We start from the raw sequence: 27,695 nt of genomic DNA on the forward strand, positions 1-27,695 counted from the left end.
GAATGCTTTTATTGGGCATTTAAAAAACCAACAACAACCTAAAAACCTAAAAACTAACACACAAAACACCAAAGAATCCAAACACAAAGAAAAGTTTCAACAGAGAAATCAAATCCTGGATACCTGAAACAACACTGGATTAAAGAAAATCCTCAAAGCATACTAGGCTGTGGGAAGGAGGAAACATAACAAAACAAAGCTTCACTCAGTGACTGAAAAAATTCAAGAATGAAGTGATAAATACTCTGAAAATGAAGTCAAGATCATTACTGTGGTTCTACCCTCCATATTGGAAGAAAAGAAAGAAATACAGTTTGCCTTGGAAACTACAGGGGTAACGCATAAATACCTAAGAAATGTTTCAAAAATTCAGGAGTCCATAGCCAGTGTACATTTGAACAAGCCAATAACGCTGAACTTCCTGATCTGCCAGGTAATCCAGATTCACAAAACTCTATTTTCAGCCTCTAGAATAATCTCTAAGGATACGGGTCAGTTAGTACAGTCATCCTTAAGAAAATTTCCAAGTCGTATTTCTGAACAGAACTTATGAACTTGAAGTTCATGCTGATTCAGCACACTATGGATAGACTACACCTGTGTTCTTAGGCAGAGGAATAAGAGCATCCAGTATTTCTAACTTTCTGTGTAGGCTGCCAGGATCATGGGCTAAACCCAAAGGAGTAAACAGGCAGCAGCTGAGCAGGGAGTGGGAGGGGAGGATCTGGGCTGAGTTTGACTCAGTCACCCCCTACTCACTGACTCATGTACTAGTGCAGTAGAAACTGCTGTAATTTGTGCTGGTTGCAGTCAGGTATAAATTAGCTCTGATACAGAGGAGCAAGGAGTGGTAAGACTGACATGCTTTCCCTGCTTTTAAGTAATTATTTTTTTGGATGGAGAATGCTTCCTATGCCTGTCTTTTTAAAGATCCAAGATAAAGCCTGGCATCTTCTAAGGCTTTCTAGTTGCCTGTAAATTACTTCATATCATTCTCACTGGGCTTTAGAAAGAAATTAACTATTATCACTTTCTACTCTCAAAGCCACTCTTTAAGCTCTCTCAGTCTTTCCATTTGTGTTATATCCCTTGGAAGGTAAAGTATTACCCTTCTACAATTGTGATTGGGATACAGATGCAAAAGTTTGGAAGCAAGTATTATTTTTGGAGTTTCTTTTTGTTGAAAAAGCTATACAACTTTCTACAGCTATCCCAACTAAATACTGGGAATTAAATCCACCTGGCTACCTCAAATTCAGCTTACCTGCAGCAAGATTAAATGCACTGATAGAGTTATTATTATTTTATTATTCTTTGTCTTCTGCATCCTTTTCTGTTTGAGTCATCGTGCTAGTGCCAGCGCTGAAATGTAGGCCTGGCACAACAGGTTTCAGATGTACAGTACTTTAGGAACTATACTACCTGGAACCTTGTGCATGGCATCATGAAGTACCAAAGAGGAAAGAAAGTACGCGGCAGTAACCAGTTCCCCAGCTAACAGAGAGGTACTATTAAAAGAGAAAATGGCATCACAGAAGTAAATAAATAAATGCATGCAGTAGATGGCCACAAGCATAACTAACACTACTGGATACTGCAGAACAGAGCATGAAAAGCCATGTACCTTGTATCAGGGAGGAAACAGGAAAAATTCTTCCCCTAATTAGATGAAATGATGTGTTTTTAGGCAGGCAGGATCATTCCACCTCTTCCCTCTCAAGTCCACCATGACTTGAGGTCAAGTCCACCGGTCCTGGGCCGCATTACCTGCTGGACTAGTCCGGGCAAGCCCCTACCCACCGGCAGTTTTTGTTCCCCTTCTTTTTTTTCTTCTCCCGGACCCGTGGGACGGTGGCCCTGTTGTCCCCCCATCACGGACGCAGATCTTTAGATAAAATTGTGACAATATCTTCTGGAGCAATTGTCGATGTTCAAGAATAAAGAATGCTTTTGCTTAATACGTTATTTAAAAAAACCAAGCATCAAATAAAAAAGATATTAAACTATTCTGACTGTACCCAGTAAACATGAGCGCTTTACAGAATGTCTAGCCTTGGATGAATGAATGCACTGAGCTGAACAAAAGAAAGCAGACTCAGACCTGTCTTCTAATAGTTACTTTTACTAACTCCTCAGTTATTACCTTGAAGATATGAACTGGATTCATTTAGATATTTCTCTTTTATACGCCAAAGAATGAAGCAAAAGATTCAGTAACAGGTGCCAAAAAAGTCTATTAGTAATGGCTTGCTTTATTTTTGTTCTTTCTATGTTAGCTTGCTTGGAAAAAAAATGCGTCAAAACAGGACAAATACTCAATCCACTGGCTTATTTGTAGAACAAACTCTCATGATATACTATTATAATTCTCAATTTTGTGTATTCCTTCCTTTTCTGTGGTGAGTGTCCCCAGGGAGTTTTTTTAATTGGTGCCAAGACTGAATCTTATCCCTTCCACTTGTCTAAAACATCAGAAATATTCAGAATTATTCCATTTATTTCCTAGCTTATGATGTCATTAATTTAAAAAAAAATCCTTTGAAGATTATGTTATGAACTGTTCCATGAGGACTCAAACCAATAAAGCTTGGCTTCATATCCAAAATTGCTACATTACTCTCCAGTCAAACAAACACCTCCAGCTTACCTCCTTTTCCATCTTGGAAGACTGGTAGTGCCCCCAGTTCCAGCCACATCCACTGCTCTTCCTCATCCTTCCACATTTAGTGAACATCAGACAGCAGACACTACATTTGCTAGTGTGGTGAAGTCTGCACTGTCCCTGCATATGATTGGTGACAGTAAGCAAGATCTCCTGAGCTTCCCTTACAGACTTTCCCTTAGCTGGAAACTGTAGTTTGGGTCTCATAACTACGTAGTTACTGATACTGCAGCAGTGTATAGGAGTTCATATCAACATATCAACTCTCCTCTGTGCTTAGCAAAATAGTGAAGATTAAATCACATAAGCTGAACTTCCTTGAGAGCACAGGCTCCATTTAAGAGACTTGCATCTAGACACTTCTTTTTCAGCCTCTAGTTTTGCTACTGATATTCTAACATATCATAGCTCTCTGGTAGAGGAAGAGGCTTCATTTTCAGTAAAAGTGGCACAACAAATGAGCAGGCTATCATTCAGCTCTCAAAGGACATAGCTGCTTCCCTTCTTTTCTTCTGCACTGTCATTCAACTGCCCTGAATGAAAGAAGAACACATACTTTCAAAACACTTCATGTTTTTCAACTAAAAGCATCCAAGACAAATGTTTGTGTTGATTTAACTTTAGAATAGAATTCCAGATATTTTTGCCTGAAAATCTATATATAATGTCCAGTGAATAATAATAATCAGCCCAAACACATTAAGAAAAACCTTCCTGGAGGAGTGTGGTGAAACAGTTCAATGCTCTGTAATCAAAGTACATTAAATTTTCTTACAAACACCAGTTCCAATTGGCTTTTATCTGCACAAAAAAACTTACTGAAAAGTAACAATTGAAGAATGTTTAACTTGAAGCTGAAAGAAAATGGATGATTGAATATGAATCAACTTTCTACATACCTACACTACTAATTAACCATTCTCATATGATCAATTTGATGATATATTTTAAGAGGCATTCGGGATTTATTTTATAACATCCCTTTCAAAAGAGTGTGGCAGCACACAAAGACTCACACATACAACAGTTGATTAACATGATCTGCAGCTTAGCATTCAACAAGCACCAGTAATTTACCATTTGCCCACTTTATGCATACTATTTTCTATTCCACTTGTTTTTAATTTTTCCCCCCCAAAAATGGGAAAAAAATGATAGTTTATATATAAAATTACAATTTTCAGCTGAAAAAAAAGATGCTTGTGGCTTCACAGTTACTTCAATTTAGAGCATCTGAAGATCTGCTTCAGCATTTATACAGCAAACATACCAATTCTCAAGCACCGTTAAGAAGAGGTTTGTTTTTTCTTAGGTCAGGGCAAGTGATATGAGAAAAAAACGATGCTGACAGAACAGAAAAAAACTGCAGTGAGAAAAAGAATTCTAAGCAAAAAATTGCTTGTAACATTATTTCTCTAGTTTCATTCCCCACAAACTCTCCAGTAGAAAACAAAGAGGGAGAACTAGTGATGCTTCATTTTATTATTATTTACAGATAGCACCTAAAAATAAAAATTTCTTTAGGACAGTAGTTCTAAGTTAATCCAGCAGGAGATCCACACTGATCAACTGCACAACAGACTTCCCAGCAAGGCAAACTGTGAAGCTACATATGGATAGTCCAACTACCTAGTATGGGTTTCTAATCCTCTTCAATATCTTTATTGATGACCTGGATGAGGGCATTGAGAGCACCCTCAGTAAGTTTGCAGACGACACCAAGCTGGCAGGAAGTGTCGATCTGCCTGGGGGTAGAGAGACCCTACAGAGAGATCTGGACAGGCAGGATCTCTGGGCTGAAGCCAACGGGATGACATTCAACAAGACCAAGTGCCAGGTCCTGCACTTTAGCCGCAACAACCCCAGGCAACGCTACAGGCTTGGGGCAGAGTGGCTGGAAGGTTGTGTGGAGGAAAGGGACCTGGGGGTACTGGTCAATGCTCGGCTAAGCATGAGCCAGCAGTGTGCCCAGGTGGCCAAGAAGGCCAATGGCATCCTGGCTTGTATCAGAAATAGTGTTGCCAGTAGGAGTAGGGAAGTCATTCTTCCTCTGTGCTCAGCCCTGGTGAGGCCTCACCTTGAGTACTGTGTCCAGTTTTGGGCCCCTCACTACAAGAAAGACATTGAGGCCCTGGAGCGTGTTCAGAGGAGGGCAACGAAGCTGGTGAGGGGTCTGGAGCACAGGCCTTATGAGGAGCGGCTGAGGGAGCTGGGATTGTTCAGTCTGGAGAAGAGGAGGCTCAGGGGGGACCTTTTCACTCTCTGTAACTACCTGAAGGGAGATTGTAGTGAGCTGGGGGGTCAGCCTCTTCTCTCTTGTAACTAGTGACAGGACGAGGGGGAATGGCTTCAAGTTGCGCCAGGGGAGATTTAGGCTGGACATTAGGAAATACTACTTTTCTGAAAGAGTGGTCAGGCGCTGGAATGGGCTGCCCAGGGAGGTGGTTGAGTCACCGTCCCTGGAGGCGTTCAAGAAACGTTTAGATATAGCACTGAGAGACATGGTTTAGTGGGGTTATTGGTGGTAGGTGGATGGTTGGACTGGATGATCTTGTAGGTCTTTTCCAACCTAGCTGATTCTATGATTCTAATCTGTACGTAACTAAAACAAACAGCCTCCAGAGATAGATTTGTAAAAAATAAAAAAACCTGTAGCAGAAAAACTTGCATTAATGTTAAAGAGCTTCTAAGTGGGAGAACGAGTCCTCATAGGTAGCAGAGGCCTTTTGCAATAAGTTAAGAGGTTTATAGGACAGTAGTCTGAAAATACATTCACGTCCAGATTTTCTTTAAAATTTATCTGTCACTACCTCTTGGCAACTGCTCTCTAAACTGAACAGACCTTTCTGAGTTACTTATTACAAAGAGCATTGGCTGTGAGAGCTACACCTTATTCAGTGCCTGAGTATTTTACACGCTGAATTTCTCTTGTTACATTGATGGTACAGACAATCCAAATGTATTTCAACCTATGGAAAACTTATTCTTTCTATTCACTGTCAGGGCAAGCCCTGATACTTACGCTTGAGTGATAATTTTTTCATAACTTGTAAACATCTAACCAAATCTCTTGAGATGAAGAAGAGAGTAAATGTGCTCCTGCAACAGCTATTGCAGGATGAAGAGTTGTTTATAGTGGGATTCCCATTATTGCTTCTATTTGTAATCATCTCTGCAACTATTTAACTCCCATCCAATTAAGCACAAATTCTGAATAATGAGACACCTCAACTCACTGTGTCTGTAATGCAGATGAGTCTCTGCCATGTTTTTTTTTTTTTTTTCAGCTATTAGGGACAGGGAGCATCTCTTGCAATATTTATACATGATCAAGAAGAGCAGTGACTCTAAACTCTACTATAACACCAACCACTAACAGTTTTATTGTGGGTCTGTTGCTCCTTTCAAGCAAATATAAAAAATGAAGGAATGCCTAAAACTCTGTCTCAGCCACACTAATCCTGTGAAAGCAATGACTCACCTTCTAACGGCTTTCCATAAATTAGAGAGCTAAAAAGGGGTTAGAAAGTGTGAAACCATTAACGCTTGCTGTAGTGTAAATTCTCTCACCCCATGTGAAGAAACGCATGACAGTAAAAATAAGGGATGAAGGCATCAGCACCCATCACGTTTAGATATGTTGTTAATAATTCAAATCATCCTCCTTTGGAGCGTACAGTTTTAAAATGAATCATTCTTTATTTCCTTTTTCAAATGAAAACTGAGATTGTTTTGTTCAGAGATTGTGTTCATGTGTTTTCTTCCCAGCTATTAAATGAAAAGAGAATAAAATGGCTAATTACATGTGATGCCAGCATCATCCCATGCCAGCACCCTGCTGTAGCAGTGTTTGGTATGTTATCATCTTCCATGCATCAGCACAGAAATGGAAATGATTGGTGGTAAAACTGTCGACACAGGAAAGAAAAGCAATACACAACTTTGTGAAGCAGAAAGAGGTGGAAAAAAGGGGGACAGTGCACTTTTGTACCTATGAATAGTCTCTGAGAGTAGCACTCACTCTCATCCCACAGAGCAGGTCAGTCACCTGGGCCTGGCAGGAATGGTGTGCTCTAGCAGGGCCTCACTGGGGCTACTGCTTTATAAAAGTACATGACAAAACACAAGCTGAAAACTGTTGTTTCAGAACCAGTATCTAAACTTAGCTGCTATACTAAGATAGGCGGTTAAATAAATAAATGAAGCCTTTATTCAACATTCTATTTTATTACCTTTGAAGGAATTAAGGAATTTGCTAACTACAAGGTGCCAGTCTACTAGCCCTTATATACACAAATCTCTATAAGGCCTAGAATGTAACTGACAAACATAATTGCTGAAGAGCTTGGTTAAGCTCCACAACCCCAAATATCTCTTCAGTTGCTAGAAGCAAAAGATACAACCAGATGCCAGGCATAATCTCATGCTACAAAAAAGACTATAGCAGTGCCATTCTCCTTGAAAAGGTCAGAGAAGCATGGGCCTCATACCCAGAGTTGGCAAAAGCCTCAGTACCCTTACAGTTCTTTACATACTGCATAAATCAGCTATTTTCAATTACTGCTTCTATATTTTTTTGTATCCTGTTATCAAGAACTTTGAATATCAAATAATTAGGTCAAGGTCTCTTGTCTGCTCATTACAGTACAAGCAGTTTTTCCAGTGTTCATCACTCATGAACATTTCCTAATTCACCAGGAGGGTTTCTCTCTTTTTTCCCCTTTCATAAACTCTAGGTATTTTTTTACTCTGGCAGGAGTTTATCAGGCTGTTAAAGTGACTTTAAGAGTCATTACATCAGACTTGCGTCAGTCTAAGAGGGCCTGGTTGCATGACATGATGCATTAGTCTGTAGTCCACCAGCACAGAACACTGCAGCAGAAGAGGATTACAACTCACAGGCTACACTGGCACCACATAAGTGGATACTGGGCCAGGCATGAAGAAAGAAATCACTATTCCCACTCAGAGCGCTTTAGCTACAACATATCATCTCAAGTATTTAGCTAGCCATCTAACTGTATCTCCAGCAAAAAACATTCATCTGTTTTCCTCTTTTATGTTGAAACCTATTATTTTCTTCAGGTATTATTTTTTTTACACCTTAATCCATTAACTTTATGCGCTTTGATCTTTCCATAGGGAATTTATTTTTTCTCTTCAAAGGCAGAAAGAGAAGATATTCTCTCCAGTCCATAGCTTATATTCTCTTCACATGTCACAGCATGACTGCTTTTTTCTTCTTCTCTTCTTCTTCTTTCTTTTTTTTTTTTTAATTTATTAACATTTAAGAAATCAAATTTCAACTTAGAAGTGAGCCTGGCAATTTTATTCCTGATAACAAAAGGTGAACATGGTCTCTGATAAAAAAAATCTGAAAGATAGACATTATTGGAGCAAACACTCTCAACAAAAGGTTTGTTGAGGCACAGCAGCTGCAGGAGAGCAAAGACAGTCAAAGGTAGTCACAGACCAAAGGTGAGGAAAGGCAAAAAAGGAAAGAGCAAGGCAGAGATGATTATGTTTTATCCCAGTAACCCACTTTCGCTATATATGAGGCTCACTGGACCAGAATATCTCCTCCTACCAGCATCACACTATTACAACCTACTGCTCCTCTGTTATTAACTGGTGTATATTAACAGATGCATCACCAAGCACCAGGCATGCTTGTAGGAGTTACAGAAAATCATGAGTAACAGAAGCCATCACCCTGAAGCCATCTTCCTAGCCAAACAGTGAAATAAAGCAGGCTGCTTTATTTCCTGGTACTTTGAGAGGAAAAAAACCAAACAACTCAGAAAGAAGGTAGAAGTCTTAACTTTCTAAAAAATGTGTTAGCTTCTGGAATATTGTGTCAGGGACATAGTCCCACACCAACTAAATTCTGTGAGACAAATTTGGAGGCAAAAATCAGCAAAGAAAAGATATTCATTAAAGCACTGGGACAAATATAAACTCTGCTCTCTATTTCTCTGATGCTATAGGCAAATGGCAAAATACTTGTTACTGTTTTCTTATCAAACATGCTACAAATGATGCTTACAAGCTTGCTATAAAGGATACCTATAAACTTGCTATAAAGAGCAGATAAAAAGATAAGCACCAACAACACATTCCGTGTAGTGAAAAACACTATTGGGAAGAAAACTAGATTGCTTGAACTGGGACAAATACCACCTCAGTGAACTGGAGATGAGGCCCCCAAGGCGGGAAGCTCAATTCCAGAACCAAACAACTAATTTTTCAGTATTAGATAGTCTGAAAAACAAACTAAACAAATTGCCTATCACAAAACATCCCATTAATTCACACACATGCAAAAATACCAGCCACTCAGGATTTTATTTCCAAACAGAACAAAACACTGACTTGTGAGGTAAAGCATGCTTTGCATCATAACATCCATATACACAAAATAGCTCTTGTACAGCATTGTGGAAACATCTAAATTGGGTCTCCACTGCACTCATTTGCACAGAACAGCTGCCACTAAAAAAACATCAGCATTTTGAAAAAAACTTCATGTTCCCAGGCAGAAGTGTTTGTTCCTGTTCTGAATATCTTCTCACCTAAAAATCTCGCAATTCTCTCAGAGTATTAAGATCTTCTCTCTTCTTGCAAGGCCAATTTATTTGTTTCTAATATCTGAGTTAAACATCTTGAGCATTCATCTGTAGAGTAGTTATATATAAAATCTGTGTTGTACATGGAAATACAAAACATGTTATGTTCTCTGAAAGGCTTTACTTTTCCAGAAGAACTTAGCTTTGGCAATAACAATAAGATATTCTCAGTTCCAAATGCCCCCACATTACTTACGTTAACTAAACATAATCCTTAAGTCTTTTTATTCTTAACGGAATGCAGAGCCAACTACAATACTTTCCCTTGTTCCATTTTGAAGACAGGAGGACTGAGACAGCACTGACTTCCTTCTGTGTGTAATACAGTAAGACAGTGTGATGCCTAATGTAGCAGTGAGTTGTGCTTGTTCTACATTCCAGTCTATCCTTAAATCCTCTTCACTCAGTCTACCTGTATTCTTAGTAAAAATAAAGCAGAAACAACCTACTCCATCTCAAATGTACATGACCCCAATTCAGCCCTGCTCATTGACAGACATGGGTTAGCAACAGAAGTGATGGTATTGTCTGTAATTCTTCCTGCATGAGTATAACATAGGGAAATGTATCATGTTCCTTCATTTTTAGCAGGGCAAAGATCCTGTTTCTCTTCACCATACTCTTAGTATATACATATAATACAAACAAAGCTAGTCAACTTTTGTCCAAAAAGCCCTTTAACTTGGAACTGGGAAAGAATGGCTTAGCATGACCATCTCTCTACCTCTGCATGTATGTAACAATAATGCCTAGAGTTCTACTAGTTGATGAAAAGAGTTTGGGAAAGAGAAAACATGAAATTTCAAGTCTTCCTTAAGTTACAGTACTGGGCTGCTTGTCTGTTCAGTGATCAAATGCCTTGTATTTCTGCAAACGCTGAGGCATCCGTGATCCTGCTGTTCGAGGTAGGAAACTGAAGTAAAAGAAGCATCCTCCACCTTAATAATTCTCATTTTTTCTGAACTACTCCCAGGACAAGAATTTATAAATTAGAGGTTGGCAGAGCAGAAAATACAAAGGTCTTTCTGGAATTCAGAAGTTCTGCTTCGCTTAAAAAAAGAGTCAAGGCCCTCATCTTAATTCTTCAAATACCCCAAGTGAATTCTCTTCTGATCTCAGTCTGCAATCAGTCTTGTCCCACATGAAAGAATGAAGCTAATTTTGTATAGTTTATTCTCTCAATAAGAAAGCCAAGATCAATAAATGCGGACGACTCTACTTGGACCAAATTAGAGGAAATTGTAGCTCAGAGCAGAGGGATTCCTTTTGTTTATTTGACAGCACCAGGGAATTACAGCAGTCCTGCTTCCTACCACCACTGGCTGCCTGTTAGATATATTTCTGCTGTTAAGCCCAGAAACACACACTACTGCTATCACAGCACAGACTCAGAGGAAGCCCATATCCAGGGGAAGTTAGGCTAGGATCCCTCCATGCCTTGGAGCTCCAGCTGATGCTGATGCTCGGTGTTTGATGAATCTAAATGCAGATGCCTCAAACAGCCTCAAACACAGGCAGACGAGTCACATTCACCATGGAGAAGATTCAGTGAAGGCAGATTTCAAGTTAGACCATCTGCAGGTTAAGAAGGACCCGCAGTGAAACAACAGAGACCTGTATTCAGTGTATGAGTCAGTGCCTGAGACACCTGGCTGCCAGGGACTGTTATGTGACTGGTGCTGTCAAGAGACAGAACATTTGTTTGGTGTAGCAAGCTGCAAGTGTAAACACCTATATTTGTCTCCTCTTCCCCATACACTCACTGAGTTGCTATCCCTGCCTAGTACTCACAATACTTCCCCAATACTCTTCAAATGAGGGGCATTCTTCATTTATTGCACCTTTTTTCACCCTAGGTCCCAGATGTCAATTTTTTTAAGATATGAAGAAATATTTATCAAACACTCTCCTTGGTTATTTACAACTAACACAATCAGTTTTGAAGTAGAAGTTACAGAAATAAACATAAGCTTTTCAGAAAATCTTTTCAACTCAAAGTTTTACAAGAGGTCACATATATCCAGACACCAAAGCACAACTACTCCAATCAGCTTGGAGGGGGAACAGCTTCTTTCACTGTCAACCAGATTCACTACTATAGACAAGCTGTGCCAGAACAAAACCAGACACAAGCAGTATCACCACACTTAATATAACAACAACAACAACAAAAATGCAGTTTTAAATTTAATTAATATTTGGCTAGCCACTAGTTAACTTGTTAAATGTTTTTACAGTATTGGGAGATTTTTCAGGTTCACTCAGCAGAGTACATATGCTTAATTCATGGGGAGCAATCTCCTGACCTACATTTGTTCTACATTTTTTAATGCTTTCCATCAAGTTATGCTGTTACTGCCGCATCTCAGAGTGAAGCTATTTTGTATGGAACGATTTAGCTACATGATCTAGAGCCATTGAGAATCCTCCGAGGATTTCAGATTTAACTTCCTATCTCTTCCTATCTTCTGATCTCTGTGATTCCTTTTTCCTTTGCTGGTTAGCACTTCATCTTCTAAAGGACTTTAGTTTTTGCAACCATTCAGTGCCATCAAGCCTATAGTTTCTGGAGTTCTTGTTACAAGAACTATGTATTTCTCCAAGACTACTGCAAGTCACTCCAAAATCTTGATACCTCTTGTATACTCACAGTATTTATGGATTAGAAGCTCTGCTTTTCTCCCTGAGAACAGTGTTTCCTTTCCCAAGGTGCAGGCCACCTCTTGATTCATCCATGCTCCTTATCTGATGCATTAAACTAATGCATTTCCTTCCCTAAATGTCTGATTCTGAAATTGTCATTTTATTCTAAGTCGAAGTCCCTTTTTTTCTTTCATGATATATGTCACTATCCAGAGTCTTCATGAGATAAGAATGGCGGGGAAAATGGGCTCAGGATTGAGAAGAGGCTTTACTTGTACAACTATGGTGAAGAAGGTCCTCAGCAACCAGCTTTCTGGGAGCCAGCAGTGAAAGCAGTATCAGCTTGCATAGTTCATAAATGGCTTTGCCAGGTGGGAGTTGAACAAGAAAGTACCTGTCAGTTATAGTTACAGTTAGGAGCTCATTCTACAGCTAAAACATTTCAGTCTCTGCACAGAACTTAAAATCAAATCCACTCATTCTCCTTAGAGTTACCTGATAAAACTGATTGTCAAACAAGGGCAATGAATAGGCTACTGCAGGGATTTCAGCTTTAGCTTTGCTGCTCTAGCCACATATCAGTTATTTAAAGATGAAATAAAATAGATCATATTGCTTAAAGTACACTCGGCAATTGGGAAATTATATGCAAAATGTACAGTTCATTATCAAGATGCCATGATACGTGATATATTCCGCCTTTCCCTTCCCTTTTCCTAGTTTCCCTAAGAGAATTTGTTCAATGCAAAGAAAAAAAGCATCAAAATGTTAAGTGTCTTGAAGTATTTCTGTATGTATATCATCTAGTAAACAAAGTTGCTGAGAAAACATTACTGTGTGATCTTTGTGGATGTGTGGGAGAAGGTATCACAGCTGTCAGGGAATGACTGTACCACTCCTTGCTGGAAAGAAGTCAAATGTTTCAGAAGCAGACATTTCTAGCCTGGTGGGATTTCTGCTAAACACATGGGATATCCAGACGGTTGATAATTTCCAGGATGATAACTGCTGATTCATCCCGACAGTACCCACTCTCAGGCTGAGCTCTCCCTAGATACCAATCAGCAGAAAGGCTCTCAACTACAACACTGACACCAGCTCAGAGAATTCTGTCTTGAAACTCATGTAAGCTGATGGTCTACAAGCAATCACTGAATCTCAGTCTGCTTTAGAAGTGTGGGAAACAACCAGAAAGCCAAAGCCTTCTGGAAGGATTCTTCTGCCATTTGGCACATCTGTGATGAAAAACAAAGCCAGCCATATTTATACACAATTCTGTTCCCTGCAAATATGAGTACTTGGCCAAAACCAATCCTAGGAAATCAAGCCTGCAGTATCCACTACTCCCACCCTTTATAAGGGATACAAAGTCATCTTGCCAGAGTTTTGCTTATTGATGCTCAATCTGAAGCCTATTTAGGAATCTTTGCATTTTTACAGACAAATCTAAATATCTTGCGTCAACAGTTTTGAAAGATTTGATCCCACCAAGGATGTTTCAGGTACACAAAGTGCCAAAAATATAGCTGTTCAGTGATGGCACAAAGCGCTCTACACCTTTCCAGGATTAGGTCACAACCTTTCTTTTGCTGTTATTGATTAAAGCTCTTTGTTTCTTTTCTTCTCTCCCCCTTTCTCTGAGTTGTCACCATGGGTGACAGCTGTCAGGTGCAGCTATCCTCTGTGCACACACTGGAAATGGATGCTAGTGGAGACATATGAAGAAAAGAGAAAGGGGAACATTCTGCCTCTATCAGCAAACCTAACCAGAATTCAGGAAGCTTTTCCACAGATCAACTTAAACAAGAGAGAATTTTTTTTCTTTATCAGTGTTGTTGAAGATCACAGCAGTAAGAAATGTCTAGTCTTAGAAGTCCTTTCTAAACTCCAAAAATTATGCACAAAACACCCTTGCATGTTATAGGAACCTTTTCATGCAATAATCTGCACCAGCAGCTGGAGGATGACAGCAGATGTGTTTGTGTTTTCAAGCAGCAGTGCCCTTTGCCTTACTGCAGCTCACTGTAATTAAGGTCCTGAGTAGGGCCAGATTTGCTAGCACGTTAAAGAGGAGCTATTTTTATATGTGAATTCAAATGAACAAATGAAATTTCTAACCATTAACCTCCTGAAGAAGACAACAAGTGAGCTCAAGGATAATTAATGATTTTCATAGTTTCTAGGAAAACTTTACCTATATGTATATACCTAGAAAGTCGTCACAGTGCCTGACTCAGGTCTAAAATGGCAACTAGCCCGTTACAGAAATTCCACCTCCTCAAAGCTGGGATCCTGTGTGTGGAGGAGATGCTGAGAAGCTCTTGGAGCCAATTCCTAAGTCCTTTCCTCCGCAGATTCCCACATAAACAGCAGAGCTTGGTACTTTGGGCGTACTGCTCTCTGATGGTTCAGAGATGAATTCCAACAAGAACTTCAGTACACAAGGCTCACTGAGAAAACCCACTTCTTATCTCTTCCTCAGAAATACTTGAACTCTAGACTGAAGGAGGAGGTCTGAGGAGACAGGGAAGATACTAGGCTAAAGATCTGTCCTGCTTCTGACAGTCCAAAAACAACTACCAGCATGGACATAAGGAGCACTATCCCCTGAGCTCCTTTGTGACTTTCCAGTGACAGGACCCGAGGGAATGGCATGGAGCTGCATCAGGAGACAGTTGGGTTGGGTGTTAGGAAAAGTTTCTTTGCTGATTGGGCTGGTGGGCATGGCACAGGTTCCCCAGGGCAGTGGTCATGGCCCCGAGCTGCCAGAGTTCAAGAAGCATTTGTCCACTGCTCTCAGACATATCGCTTAGATCTTGAGTCACCCCAGGTGGAGCCAGGGATTGGCCTTGATGATCCTTGTGGGTCCCTTCCAACTTGGGATTCTGTGATAGGCAAAGTATCCATCTCCACAGCCATTCCCTGAAGCAAGACTACCACCACAGTGTTTGTGCTAGCTTAACAGCCAACACAGTGCTAGATACATCAGCAAGTTAAAAAGTAAAGGATGGAGTTGTTACAACCTGAACTGCAAAAGCCATACCTTGTGGGTCGTAATACCTGCCTTGGTAAGCTTACCAAATACCAACCTGCTGTGTGTGACAGTGAGATTTACTTTTCCTCTGTTATGGATTTAGACACCTTAACTGTATATGAGCACATATGGTTTTACTAAACATGCAGTCTACTGAGACAGTACTTAAAAAGGAACAGAATGAGAGGTTTTCCACATCTACCAAATTCTACCAAGCTTTTGCAAGAAGTGGTTTAGAGAGATAGAGGCAGACACCAAGTTAGAGAAGATTGCACTGAATATGAAAAATGAGGAAGCTTGCTTGCAGGGAATCTGGATTTTGCACTCTGAGGGAGGAATATGAGCATGTGCATTCAAGCCAAATTCAATAATGCATTCCAGTGATCAGCTTTCTTTCTTATTATTTATAAAAAAAATAAAATCTCCAACACTTCCTCTCTTCCTGAACATCATATGTAAGGGTAACAGTAAAAAACATGAAAGACCTACTAAGTTGTAATGTGTAACCTTTGGTCTGATGTCTTTGTACTTGACTGTGCTGTCCCATTTAGGTACAGCCTTGTTTCTGTATTACTGCTGGGACAACTTATCCATTCTACAGAAGTTTAAAATTTAGTGAAACACAACAAAATCCATCTTCTAACCCTCAACCTGAAATTTCCATCCATACTGGATGAAAAAGTTGAAAACTTGAATGCTTGGGAAACAGTCAAATATTACTTTAATTACCTTCAACACATTCATTTGTGAGTGACCTTTTCAAACAGAATTACAGAAGGGCTGAGGTTGGAAGTGGAGGTCATCCTGTCCAACCTCCTGCTAAAAACAGGGTCCAAAAGACCGGGTTTCTCAGAACATTTTCTGGTCAGTTTTTTTAATATCTCCAAAACCAGTCCTCCAAACAACATTCCCAAACATATACATAACAGTGCCTTAAGAGGTTATTTAAAACCAAAACTTTCAGCTTCATTTCAAAGAATGGAAAGAAGTATTTTTCATAATTTTGTAAAATATTTCCCCACATGCAGAAATGTGAAATAAGAAAAACCTTTTCCCTACAATGACCGTGTTTTTAATGCTGTTCAATTTTTCAATTTCATTCTCCAATTAAAATTCTACAGTTTAATCATAAAAATATCCACCTGGATCTGATATGAACATCTTGAAAGAAAATCAGCATATCCAGTATTATGCACTAACAACAGTTCAGTACAGCTCTCATCACTGTGTATTGCCAGGAAACACTCTCTTCAACTCCTTTGTTGATCACGTAGGGAGCTTTGTAAAGTGTGGATACTTCCTCTCCTATTTAACTCCAGCATAAGGACACCATTTGGTGAAGCTGGACACTCCACGGTCTCTAGTGTATTCTCACTGCCCATCAATTCTATTTCTCTGACTCCTTGCAAAGCCTGTCTCGTTTCTACGTGCTGTTTGCCATATTTTATAATAATGAAAAATAGGGAAGTTCACGCTTCTCTATTTTCAGTTCAGCACTGAATCCTCACAAAATGGTCAGCTACTTGGTGCTTCCAAAACATAAGCAAACTACAACTCCGATGTATAAATACGTGGTGACAACACTTGATTTCAATACTGTTACTGATTTCCATTTAGAGACCACTGAAAAACAAACCAAGAAAAAATACTGAACTTGACATAATATAGTTTTGATTTTCTAAAAGGTCATCCTTTTCAGGTGACCTTGCAATACTGGGTCTAGCAGATGTGAGCTGCCACTTTGGAAATTTCTTTCTCATTTACTCTGAAATAGAAGACTTGCCTTTTTTTTTTTTTCCTGTATACTCATTAAATTTTGTATCTGAAGAGATCAAGGAACTTGATTAGGTATTTCAGATCATTTGGTCAGGAACTTCCATTCTAATTATTTCACCTACAATATAATTTAAACTGACAAAACACTTGCAAAAGTATAGACATATCTATTTTAATGAGCTACTACTTTACACAGAAAAATGTAAGGTTTTCCATAACTGAACAGTCAAAAAACCCACCTTGCAATCATTTGATGATTGCTCAGAGGATAAGGAAAATGAGTTTAGAGGGACCAGGTCCAGACACAGAAAAAGCAATTGCATCATTAAAAAACACCATCGTAGTTAATTCCTGGTAATTACTATGAGTAATGACAGTAGACAGTACTGAATGATGCGAGTGAGAGGATATTCTCTCTGTAAGTTGTAATTGCCTAAGATGAGCTGTTCAGTCAATTTGCACTTATTTGAAACAGTCCGTACTGCCCTTCCAGGGCACTATAAACATTTTGCTAAAGCTGACAGAGAGAATCTTCCATGCATCCTGCAACCCGGCTGAGGGGCAGTGAAAGGAAGGGGGAAAAGCACACTTAATACCAAGCTCTTTTCTTGAACTATGCCAGTTCGTCCTGGGTGCAGTACATACCTGTGTACACAAACACAGATTTGCTTGGTGCTCTACAGCCTAAATATCCATTTTTCAGAAAGATCTTACTTGAGTAATTAGCATTTAAAAAGGGGAAATTCTCCTTTGGCAGACTAGTTCAGCTTCTAATACAACCACTTTAAGTGTCCTGTAAATTAATCTGCTGCTGGAACTATCTATACAAACCACGTGGAGGTCAACACAAACACATTCCAAGGAAAGGGATCACTGAATTAAATATATTTGGGTTTCACCTACCTCACATTAGCCTACTTTCAAGAATGTTTATTGTGAAACATATTCGCTTTGCCTGTACTTGCCACAGATAATTTCCAACTGTCTCCACTCTGGTATTTATTTCTTCACTGAGGCCCTCAAGACAACGTTCAGCTTGACTTCCACATCTTCAATCACTCATCATCCAAATATCAAAAAGATCTGTGACCTGCTTGGGCCACCTTTATGTCAAAGTGCAAGTGCATGCACCAGGAACAATGTCTAACATGAGCTGGAAGTATTTATTTCTACTGCTGGACACCAGGAAGAACCCTGCATGAATCAGTACTACAAGACCATCAAACTTCAGTCCCTTTGGCTCACTGTATATATAAATATATATCTGAAAATATCAAAACAATCTAGCCTCTCTGATTCTGAGGCACCTGACTATAAGATGCAAAACCCCACGAGTACCAGAGGACTAAAATCTTCCTGCCACCATGGATTTCCAGAGCTCTTTTGGAAAGTATTTCTAGGGAAACACACTTACCAGCATGGAAGAGCTGCACCACTTAAAAAATTCATCCCATCTATAATTTCCTAGGGCAAACACTGGGGATACTCACTTTTGCAACCCACGCAGTGGATTGGGATCACAAAGAGAGCTGCACTAAATTGTTTTGGCTCTGCTGATCAGTATGAAGGAGTAGCACGGTAGGGACATTTTGCCAAGTTCCATAAAATTATGTCCACAGGAGGAGGGCTAAGTACCACTCTCCTAACAGCAGGAGATAGTCATGCCACTCCTTTCATAAAAACTGAACAGAAATTCTACCTGAATATATTCATTACAATTGGTGGAACCATTTTAATCCCAGCTGTCCCCTCTAGGATCTTCTCCTTGCTGCTCTGAAGCAGGCAGAATTTTATTCATTTATTTATTTTAGAAAGCCCTAACCGCTGCCCTAGGAATGAGATCTAGTGATGCAGCTCTGCCCTGGGGAGAGCCAGGTGCTTTGTTTTGCTGCTTGTCTCACAAAAGTAGTACCCTGAAATAGAGCACATTTATGTTGGATTAATGCAATCAAAGGCACCCTGCTGTCTGGTCACTGACCTGTCTGTAAACAGCAGATGACATGATGCCATAAGCTTCTATTAGATATAATTACCTAGTGAGATGTGACCACTGAAAAAGAAACAAAAACGCCTACTTCAGCTGCTGCTTTTAGTTTATTTTCAAGAGATAAACAATGCCTATAAGCACCTCAGATCTGAGCGCCATTTTTTGACTGCTCTTCATTGCTCCTCACGTCTCTTCCAAGAAGATTTTTGTCCTCTCCCTTACCACTGGAACAACACTCCCAGCTGCACTGGGCAAGATCCAACTCTTCTTTATTCTTACTGTAGATCCCCTTTATATCCCTCGTCTTTCATTTGACCTTTTAGCATCACAACTTCCTCTTCTCTGCCTCCACCAGAGAGAAAAATGCCTGTTAGCTGAATGTATTTCACCTGCCCTGGATTCTGTCCACTGCTACAGAGATCACAGGGATAGATTCTCACCTGACGTAAAGCAGCACAGGTCTGCTGGAGTGCACAGTCATGAGCCACAGAAAAAGTGGTGAACGTTGTTCACTGATTTCCATTGTAAGAGTAGGATATCAGAGCAAAACTGATACCTGCTAGCTCAAAACCAACAGGAAGCAGTTTTCACAGCCTGAACAGCTCAGCTATGGAGCTCCTTGCTACAGGACACTGCATATGGAGCAACTGGACACCTTCATGAAAGAATAACAGCAAAATCCACTGAGAATCATGAACTACAAAGAACTACAAAGAACCTCCCTCTAGTTCAGAAACTCACTGAGCGTTAAGTTCCCCAAAACTGGACACTTTCAGCTAGATCAGATTGTTCAGAACCTGGTGCAGCCTGACCTTGAATGCCTCCAGGGATGGGGCACCCACCACCCCTTCGGGCAACCTGTGCTGGTGCCTCACCACCCTTCCTGCAAAAAACCTCCGATGCTACTTCACACCAGCTGGAGACACAGTATCCTATCTCAAGTGGGTGCGCACATACACGTGCAAGAAATGTGTCCACGTTTGCAACATTCTACAGGAGTAACAGCAGAGGTAACCTCTACTTAACTGCTGCTAGCGGTTAGCTTTTATAGTCCCGAGAACTACAGCAGTAGCTGCTGCTACTAGTCGGTAGCTAATACACTTTTCTCTCTCTTGTTTATTACTAACTCAAAAGCTACTGGGACATGATATTCATGCAGATGTTCCAAAAAAAAAAAAAAAAATTCTTCATTACAATACCTGGCAATGAAACAGAAGCTAGCTGACACTGCCAATGAAGAACAGCTTATTTGTTTTGGCTTTGTTTCAGTTATCAAACTGAAAGTCTATACTGTCAAAACAGACAAAAACTGCTTTCTCTTTTTCATTTAATTCCTGACAGAAGTCTGACGCGAGTCCCCTACAGAAGGACAACCAAGTTCTACTAGCATCACCTCACTTTTTCTGCTTACATTTACAAATTCTCATGAGTATTGCACCTAAATACACCAAGACTGAAATATACATAGGTTAGGACAAATGTTATCCAAGTTAATGCTTCGTGTTTGAACAGTTTCAATTGTGTAACGCCACTACAGCAAGCTTTTGTATTAATCATTGAAAAACAGCTCACATACAAACAAAAGTATTTGACGTCATCATCTGCCTCTCGATATAAACACAACTAGGCAACAGAAGCTTACAATGAACTGGCTTTTTACCAGATCAAGTTCAATGTTTACATAAGGGATTTTCTTTAGTTAGCTGCTTTCTTACTTCCAGAAAGCACCCTGCTTTGAAAACACTTTAGGCAACATGGATAAAAGCTTATTGTCTAAGATAGCGTTAAGGAAAAAGCCAACATTTCAGAATGTGTGTTTGTAGACTCAAGGCTGTTTCCACTTCTGCTCCTCTGTGAATCAGCCAAACCCAAGTTCTCCCACCACTGCCCAAGTCCACAGCTACCCAGCCGCCATGCACAGTCTCCTTTCTGCTGTGTAGCATTCCCTGTGAATGCTTTAGACGTCTTCTCCAGCTATCCCTTAGGAGTGACTGGGAACGAGCAATGAATTGAGATGATAGTAAAATCATGCATTTAGACGCCTGATTTTTTTTGTGAATGAACACGGTTTAGATCAACTTCTACTTAACTAAGCGGAATTCTGATTTAAGAATTGACTTTGGGGGTTTCATTACTGTCTAGCAGAGAGCAATGCTTTTGTTAACTCTGAACTGAAAGATTTGGAAGAGATTTAAAGGAATACAAACAAGAAGCAACAGATTATTACCAAGCCCTGCTGACGGGGGCCCCGGTCGTGGGTGCGGTATCAGCCAGCGACTATTTGAGAGAGCGTTTCGTTAAATGGCGAAAATAAATAGGACTCTGCAGCCGTGGCTCAGCGCCGCTGAGTGACTCAGACTGTTCAACAACCCTACACCTGTTGAGGATCCCGGCCCAGCTTTCGCGTGTTCATCCGAGTTAGCTCCCTGCTGCCTGCCAGCTGTGCGCACAGCAGCGACAGCCCCAGCCGGCGCCGCGGGTCCAACTCCGTGCCCGCTGGGGTTCCGCCGCCCGGGTCGCACCCGCCCAGCCCCGCGCCCCAGAGCCGGGAGCCGCGCGGGTGCCACCCACAACGGCTGCAGTAGCTCCAGACTCCGTCTCGCCCCAGCCACGGCCCCCACCCTCCCCGCAGGCACCGCGCCCACCGGCGGTCGCGGGCCTCTGCCCGCTGCTGACGGCCGCGGACACTCACATGGCTCCCGGCCGTCGCTGCCTCCGCTCCCGCAAAGATGGCTTTCCGGCCCCGCTCCGGCTGCCAGCGGTCTCTCAGTGTTGTAGGCACCGTTGCCGAGAGAGGAGGGGTAGGCACCAGCTACTGAGCATGCCTGTGCCTCACATCACGGAGTAGGACGTCGGCACGAAGGTACCCCCTCCCCACCACACGGCGGGCGGCAGAAAGTCCTGGAGTGACTCATGGAAACGCGGCCGCCGCTCCGCCCGCACCGCCTCCCCGCGGGGAGCAGCAGGCGCCTGGGGTGCAGCTCCAGGGATGGGCTCTCTCCGGCATCAGGTGTGGGGGGAGAACCTTTGTCTGTGTCACCTTCTTCCTCCCTCCCCTTTCTAGAAACAAAACAAAACAACAGAGAGGTATTGCAGTTCGGTCTGCGCTGTCATGAGTGAGTATTTGTGAACAAAAAGCAGTTGTCAGGGTTGTAATCCCAGGGCAAAACCAGAGGCAGGTAAGCTACTGGATCGGCTGTTATTTTCTAACTGTGATCTCCAAAACGAAATACATCAGCTGCCAAGCCTATGTGCTCCTGGCTTTAACTTCTTGCAGCCTTAGCCTCCCGCTCAACCTAAACTGGGGCAGCCACTCTCCACTTTGAATCTCCTTCATTAAAATTAGCATTTCCTTAGCTCCCTCGCACAACCACACTTCCTTTGAAGAAGAACATGCTCCTGTGCACTTGAACCAAGGCCATACCCAACATACAGGCCAAAGAGGAGTAAAGCTTACACAGCCTTTAAAAGAAGTGGGGACTTAACCTTGCTGCCCCCACTGGTGGCTTGTTGTTTTGCTTGTAGAAGGGAACTCCACCAGACACTTCACGAACTTTCCATTGATTTCAGAGAGAGCTAGCATGAGCCTTTAGAAACAGGCATATAACCAAGTAAGGTAAGAACTTAGCTAGAGAGCACCGAGGAGCTTTTGTACATATCTACACCCCTGATCTTGGGGTGCCTGCTGGTAGTAAAGTACGACAGCAGCATCAAATTTAATCTGTGTTCTCTGCATGACTGAAGCCAAGGACAAGATGACCTGTTCCTCTAAGCAACAGGCAAAGGCTGAGGTGGGGGGCAAAGCATCGGTCTCAGTTCCTAAGCTCTCTATCAACAAGTTGAAGGTTTTCAGGGGGAGAAGGAAAATAACCAGGGAATATGAGAACACCCACAGCAGCAGCACACGGCCCAGATATTAGAATGCTCAGCTGTTTCCAAAGTCCAAGTCCAGGTGACTAGTTTAATTTCAACTCTTGAATTCATTTTCTTTTTTCTCTCTCTCTCTTTTTTTTCCTAAACACAGCGAAAACTCTCATTTGGACTATTCCTTCTTCCACAATGAAAAAGGTGGAAGGTTTCAAGGTTTCACATGAAAAAGGTTGCAGAAATTGGGTTGCACTCAGGGCAGACATTACTGAGTAAGATCACTTTCAAGACATACGCTATTTGAGTAATGTATTAGAAGTGATTGGAGAGGTAAGCTAAAAAGCAACACTCCCATTTTCTAGGACACGAAGATGTTATGCTCGTGCATTTATGACGACCACTGATGGACAATCATCACCTCCATAACTATGCAAATGACTACCTCATTCTCAGATTGTATGTACTGACTGCTAGGAAAAGAGTATGGGGCCTTAGGAAGAGATACACAATCAGGTAGGCAAAATTTAATCAGCCTCTGTTTTGTGAACTGCTAGTAGTTGAGCTTGTGTATTTCAAGTATTTTTCAGTTTTTCTATGTTCTGCCCTTAATGATACTAGAATTAACTCGATCCACATCTGTTACTAGCACAGAACTTTATTTCTGTCAAATTATCCAGAGCACATGTGCATAATAAAGGTGAAATGACACAGAGAGATTGCTTTAGCAGAAGGTGTGCCAGTACAGGGAGAATGCCTCAAACCTTGCTAACCCTGCACCAGCAGAGTGAGCTTGAGCTAAATCAGCGTGCCACATCACATGCTGCACCTTGTTATGGTCCTGTAGGGAAGAGCCCTTAAAATCAAATGAGGAATGTCACTGTACCGTGGCCTTATTTGCAAATGAAAAAATTCCCACTAAAAGGGCATCACCCATTCCACCCCAAGCAGGCTTGTGATCCTGAAGACAATCTACAGCTAAGGTTGGGGATTTCCTTTAGCCCTACATCCCCTTGAAAGAGACCACAGCTTGGTGTTGAAGGCTGCCAAAGCCTTCAGTGTATGAGGAGATGCAGAGACACCCTGTGGTGGCAAAAAATATGGTCAGAATTCAAACAAATTTTACTTGACACGGAACTGGATCAGAAAAGCTGCATCCTGGGGACAGGGAAACCTTTCCCAAGTTGCTATCATATCATTTCCCCTCTCCTGACCTCCCTTCCCATTTGGCAACCTTTGCCCTGCATGTTTGCCTGACAGTCCCTGCCACAAAGTTTACCTCTTGTTCTGTTCTTTATCTCAGGATGCATCATCTGGCTCGTCTGCTGTGTGCTACCGTGATTGGAGGAGTAGCTGTGGAGATGCTCCATTTCTGGAAAATAAGTTTCCTACACCCTGCCAGACCTGGGTACGGAAAATTGTCAGTATCGTTTGGAACTTGCTTTTCTTTACCCCAACAGTAATTCATAGTTAGTCCTGAAATCATATAAATATGACAGCAGTTACAGAGACACCGATATGCTGCTCAAGTAGCCTAGGAATGAAAGCAGTATCACTGTGGATCAGTTTTGACATTCCAAGTCTTGCAGATACCAGACCTTGTTTTTAAGAGACAATGTACAGAGGTAACACAGAGGTTCCTGAAGTGTTGTCCACTGTTGGGATATTCTGTTGTTTTATCTGAAGAAAACTTACTGTCTCCCAGATCTTCAAGCAGGATTCTTGTTTTAAAGAGCCACTGAGCTACTGGTTAAAGATCCATCCACATAAAAAAATAAATATCAGGGCTGGCTATGATAATATTATTACTGGTTCCTTCAGCTAACAAAGCCAAAACCTGCTATTGCAGTTGCTAAATATGAAAGTTGCAGCAATTAATCAGTATATTGAAGGCAACAGTAGTCAAGTTTCACAAGATATAAGTCGGGAAGAAAAGCAAGACAAAGAAATCATTCATTAAAATTCTGGGTATTCAAATCTTCTGATATAGCAACACATTTAAACAAAGTATAGAAGGAACTCCACCTCCATCATTACAATTGTATTGGGTAGACAGCCAAATAATTGCATCTTTAAAGGAGTGAAATTAAATACTATTCAATATGTTATCATTATTGACTAAAAGGCTTTAAAAAAGATCCCTTCTGTGTATCTTCTATTCTTTGTCACCAATTTCCACACATTTACACCTGTACTTACAATGTTACATTTTCTTGTCTTGATCTTTTAGACAAGAGGAATTAATACTGAAAGATCCAGCAGCAAAAAGCCTTTGAAGCTCACTTCTTAGAGGTAAGACAGATTCCTGCCTTCCCACCTGCTGCTTTTTATTAGCCAAAGATTGCTTTGTTCTGCAAGGCTTCACCTCAGCACCACTGTATGCCTAATACAGGTCTTGAACTTGCAGATTATTTTGCTACAAATTAAAAACTGAATTCTTTTAATCCTGAAGGGGATAGTTTTCTTTCATTGACAACTTTTATTCATCCATCAATAACATGGAGGTTCTTTACTGCCAGTTTCCTTGTACAGGTCAATGAATGGTTTTAGTTTATTTCATGAAAATATTTTCTGCCATTTCTGAAGAAGAAACAGTTCCAACTTATCTAGGTTTTATTAAAACTGGAGGTCCAATTACCAAGCATGATAGCAAGTTGTATTGCTTTTTGCTCCTTCTAGGTATTTATATTTTTCTTGTAAATATGTCAAGATACATTCTTGGTAAATAATTACAACAATGAAAAAGTTTTAGGATCTGATCTTGTAAAGCACTGGCACATTGAGACCCTATTTTCTGCCTTTATCCTACTGTTAAAACTAGTTATGGAGAATTGTATTTAAAAATCTGGTTTCAGTGGGTAGTTTGGAGCAAGGAATGAAAGGGATAACGAATAAAATCAGAACAGTACGTTGTTCAAAATGGTTGGTTTTGTTTTTGATCTGACAAAGTTTGTATGCCTTGTTTTAGAGGAAGATACATGGAAGATTCATGGAATATATTTTAAACAGGTAGAAACAGACAAGCACTTCCAGTCATTAGGAGGGGGTGAACAGTACCCTCCAAGCCAAGCAACCAAAAGTTAATGCAATTACTACGTATCAAATGTAGAGCAGAGAGACTAATTTGATCAGTGAGGCTAAAGGGATAATTCTTGGAGACAAAGCAATGCAATGCGGAAATGCAGACTAATCAACTGCTTCATCAAAAGAAAGAGGAAACCATTTCCAAGCCTTAACTAAAATCCCCAGTTGGTTCTTCGTCTTTCCAGGGTTCTGGTTTTTGCATTGCATTGTTTGTTCCATCTCACAATATTTATTTGTCTGCTTCTGTTCTCTGCGCAAAACTGTTTTGTTGGCTCCTGGCTCTTTTATCAAATAAGCCTCCTCCTTCTTTCTTGCTTTTCACCAATGAACCTAATCATGAAAGAGTGCACAGAAAGGGAAGTATTTATTATATTCGATGTCCAAGCCTACTTTCCATAATCACGTGGAATAGCGGTTGAGGAAGAATATCTAGATTTGCCTTGTGGCCGCAGGATTTTTCAAAGCACAAGCTTGTTCCATCTGGTGGAAAGCACCTGCTTGCCGATCTCTGCTAAGCCTTCCACATAGCCAGGAACCTTACAGGTTTGTAGAGAAACAGATCGAGAATTTGCCAGGTGCAACACAGTAAGGAAGAGACCATTTCAAAAAGCTATTCAGACTTCTGCTTTCATCTAAGCAGGTGCTGCTGTTACAACAGATAAAATGAGCTGGCAGAAAGGAAAGAAGGAACTTACAGAAGAAAGCATAGGAGATGGGAAACACAACCGAAAAAAGCGGGAGCGAATATTTAAGAAAAGATTTTCTGGACTGAGTCTCTTCTCTGGGTCTCCTAGGAATAAACTGTAAGTACATCTGAGATTATGTTTTGTATACCTATTTAAATGAGAAATTTACTGATAAACACCTCTCAAAGAGCCAGAAACAGCTTTGTAACCTCTGCTGTATTAACAGTCTCACAAACAAGATTGTCATCGGCTAATTAAACAACTCCATCAGAACAGTAGTAAGCCACTTGCAGAAGTATGTAAGAATTTAAGGTCTCCAAGTTTTGTGTATCTGCATGTTCTTCTTTTAATCTTTTCTTAAGTCTCCTCTCCCCATCCAATCGAGAAAAATTTGGAGGGGCAGCATCCCCATTTCTCCACATACAGCATAGTGCTGCCCAGGGCCCCGCTTCCAGAAAGAGCAGATTTTAGGTACCTCTAGCTGCAGGGTGCCACGAACAGAGGCAATGCAGCAGCACCCAAAATCAGCATTCAACAGAGTTACAGCAACCAAGTTCTACTGTGTATATTCCATACAATTGTGCCATTATGCTTGCTGCTTTTTGGAGCAGGGTTTAAAAGAAAGGCAACTAATGGAAAACTATTCCTTTTATCACCAGTGTGAGCAAGGAGTCAAAAATGTAGTACAGCTTAGTGCTTTGTGGTCTGTTTGATTTAAGATAGCTCATCATTCTCATTGAGTACTTGTGTTTGATGCTACTTTTCCTTAACAAGAGGTAAACTTAGTGTATGTATAACGCTAAAATCTAAGAGTGACTATCCTCATCCATTACAAAAGCTATTTTCTATGCAGATCTCCTAAAAAGAGTCTGTCTTTGCTAATGATCATGAAATTACTGTCTTAGCAGGAAGTACATGCAAGTCGCAGCAATTACTCAGCTAACTACATTATGTTTGACAGTCACAGCAACCGGTTACAAGCTTGATATAAGGCTAAAATACACTGGCCAGAAATGTTCTGAGAGCCAGATTCTTCTTTCGATCAGTCCAATTGCCAAACAATTGATACCAAGGGCTCTGCTTTGGAACTTATCTTACTGCACTCATGGCGAACTGGACTGGAAAATGTCAAATAAAATCCAAGAAGTTAGTGAATTAGAGATGTGAATTTTCTTTATTATCCACAATTGTACTGAAGCATGCATTCTAGAGGCAGAAGCCACCTTAAGCAGTAACACTATGCTATGCAAGCCTTGGTAGTAATTTGAAGGTGATGGTAACAGATTTTCCCACTTTTATAAAAAAAAAAAAAGCACAAGCATAGCATCCTTCT

The 27,695-nt window shown here is 40.8% G+C and overlaps 1 protein-coding gene and 1 long non-coding RNA gene across 3 annotated transcripts in view; one reads left to right on the forward strand and one right to left on the reverse strand.

The window, feature by feature from the left end:
- Positions 1-21,766, reverse strand: part of LOC110397256 (vesicle-associated membrane protein 2-like) — a 39,648-nt gene extending 17,882 nt beyond the window's left edge. Inside the window, exon 1 of the mRNA XM_021393300.1 lies at positions 21,421-21,766. Within this exon, the coding sequence (XP_021248975.1) occupies positions 21,421-21,422 (2 nt within the window). The 5' untranslated portion in view covers positions 21,423-21,766. The remainder of the gene's footprint in view (positions 1-21,420) is intronic.
- LOC110397257 overlaps positions 1-27,695 on the forward strand; it is a 78,830-nt gene that overhangs the window by 49,672 nt on the left and 1,463 nt on the right. The window contains exons 5-8 of one of the 2 annotated variants that reach the window (XR_002437647.1): positions 22,958-23,108; positions 23,896-24,000; positions 24,823-24,884; positions 26,317-26,479. This is a non-coding gene — a long non-coding RNA (uncharacterized LOC110397257). Of the gene's footprint in view, positions 1-22,957; positions 23,109-23,895; positions 24,013-24,822; positions 24,885-26,316; positions 26,480-27,695 lie in introns of both variants that reach the window. The other variant, XR_002437648.1, reaches the window with a different exon arrangement.

This window comes from Numida meleagris, chromosome 4 (genome assembly GCF_002078875.1).
Source record: "Numida meleagris isolate 19003 breed g44 Domestic line chromosome 4, NumMel1.0, whole genome shotgun sequence".
Taxonomy (NCBI): Eukaryota; Metazoa; Chordata; class Aves; order Galliformes; family Numididae; genus Numida; species Numida meleagris.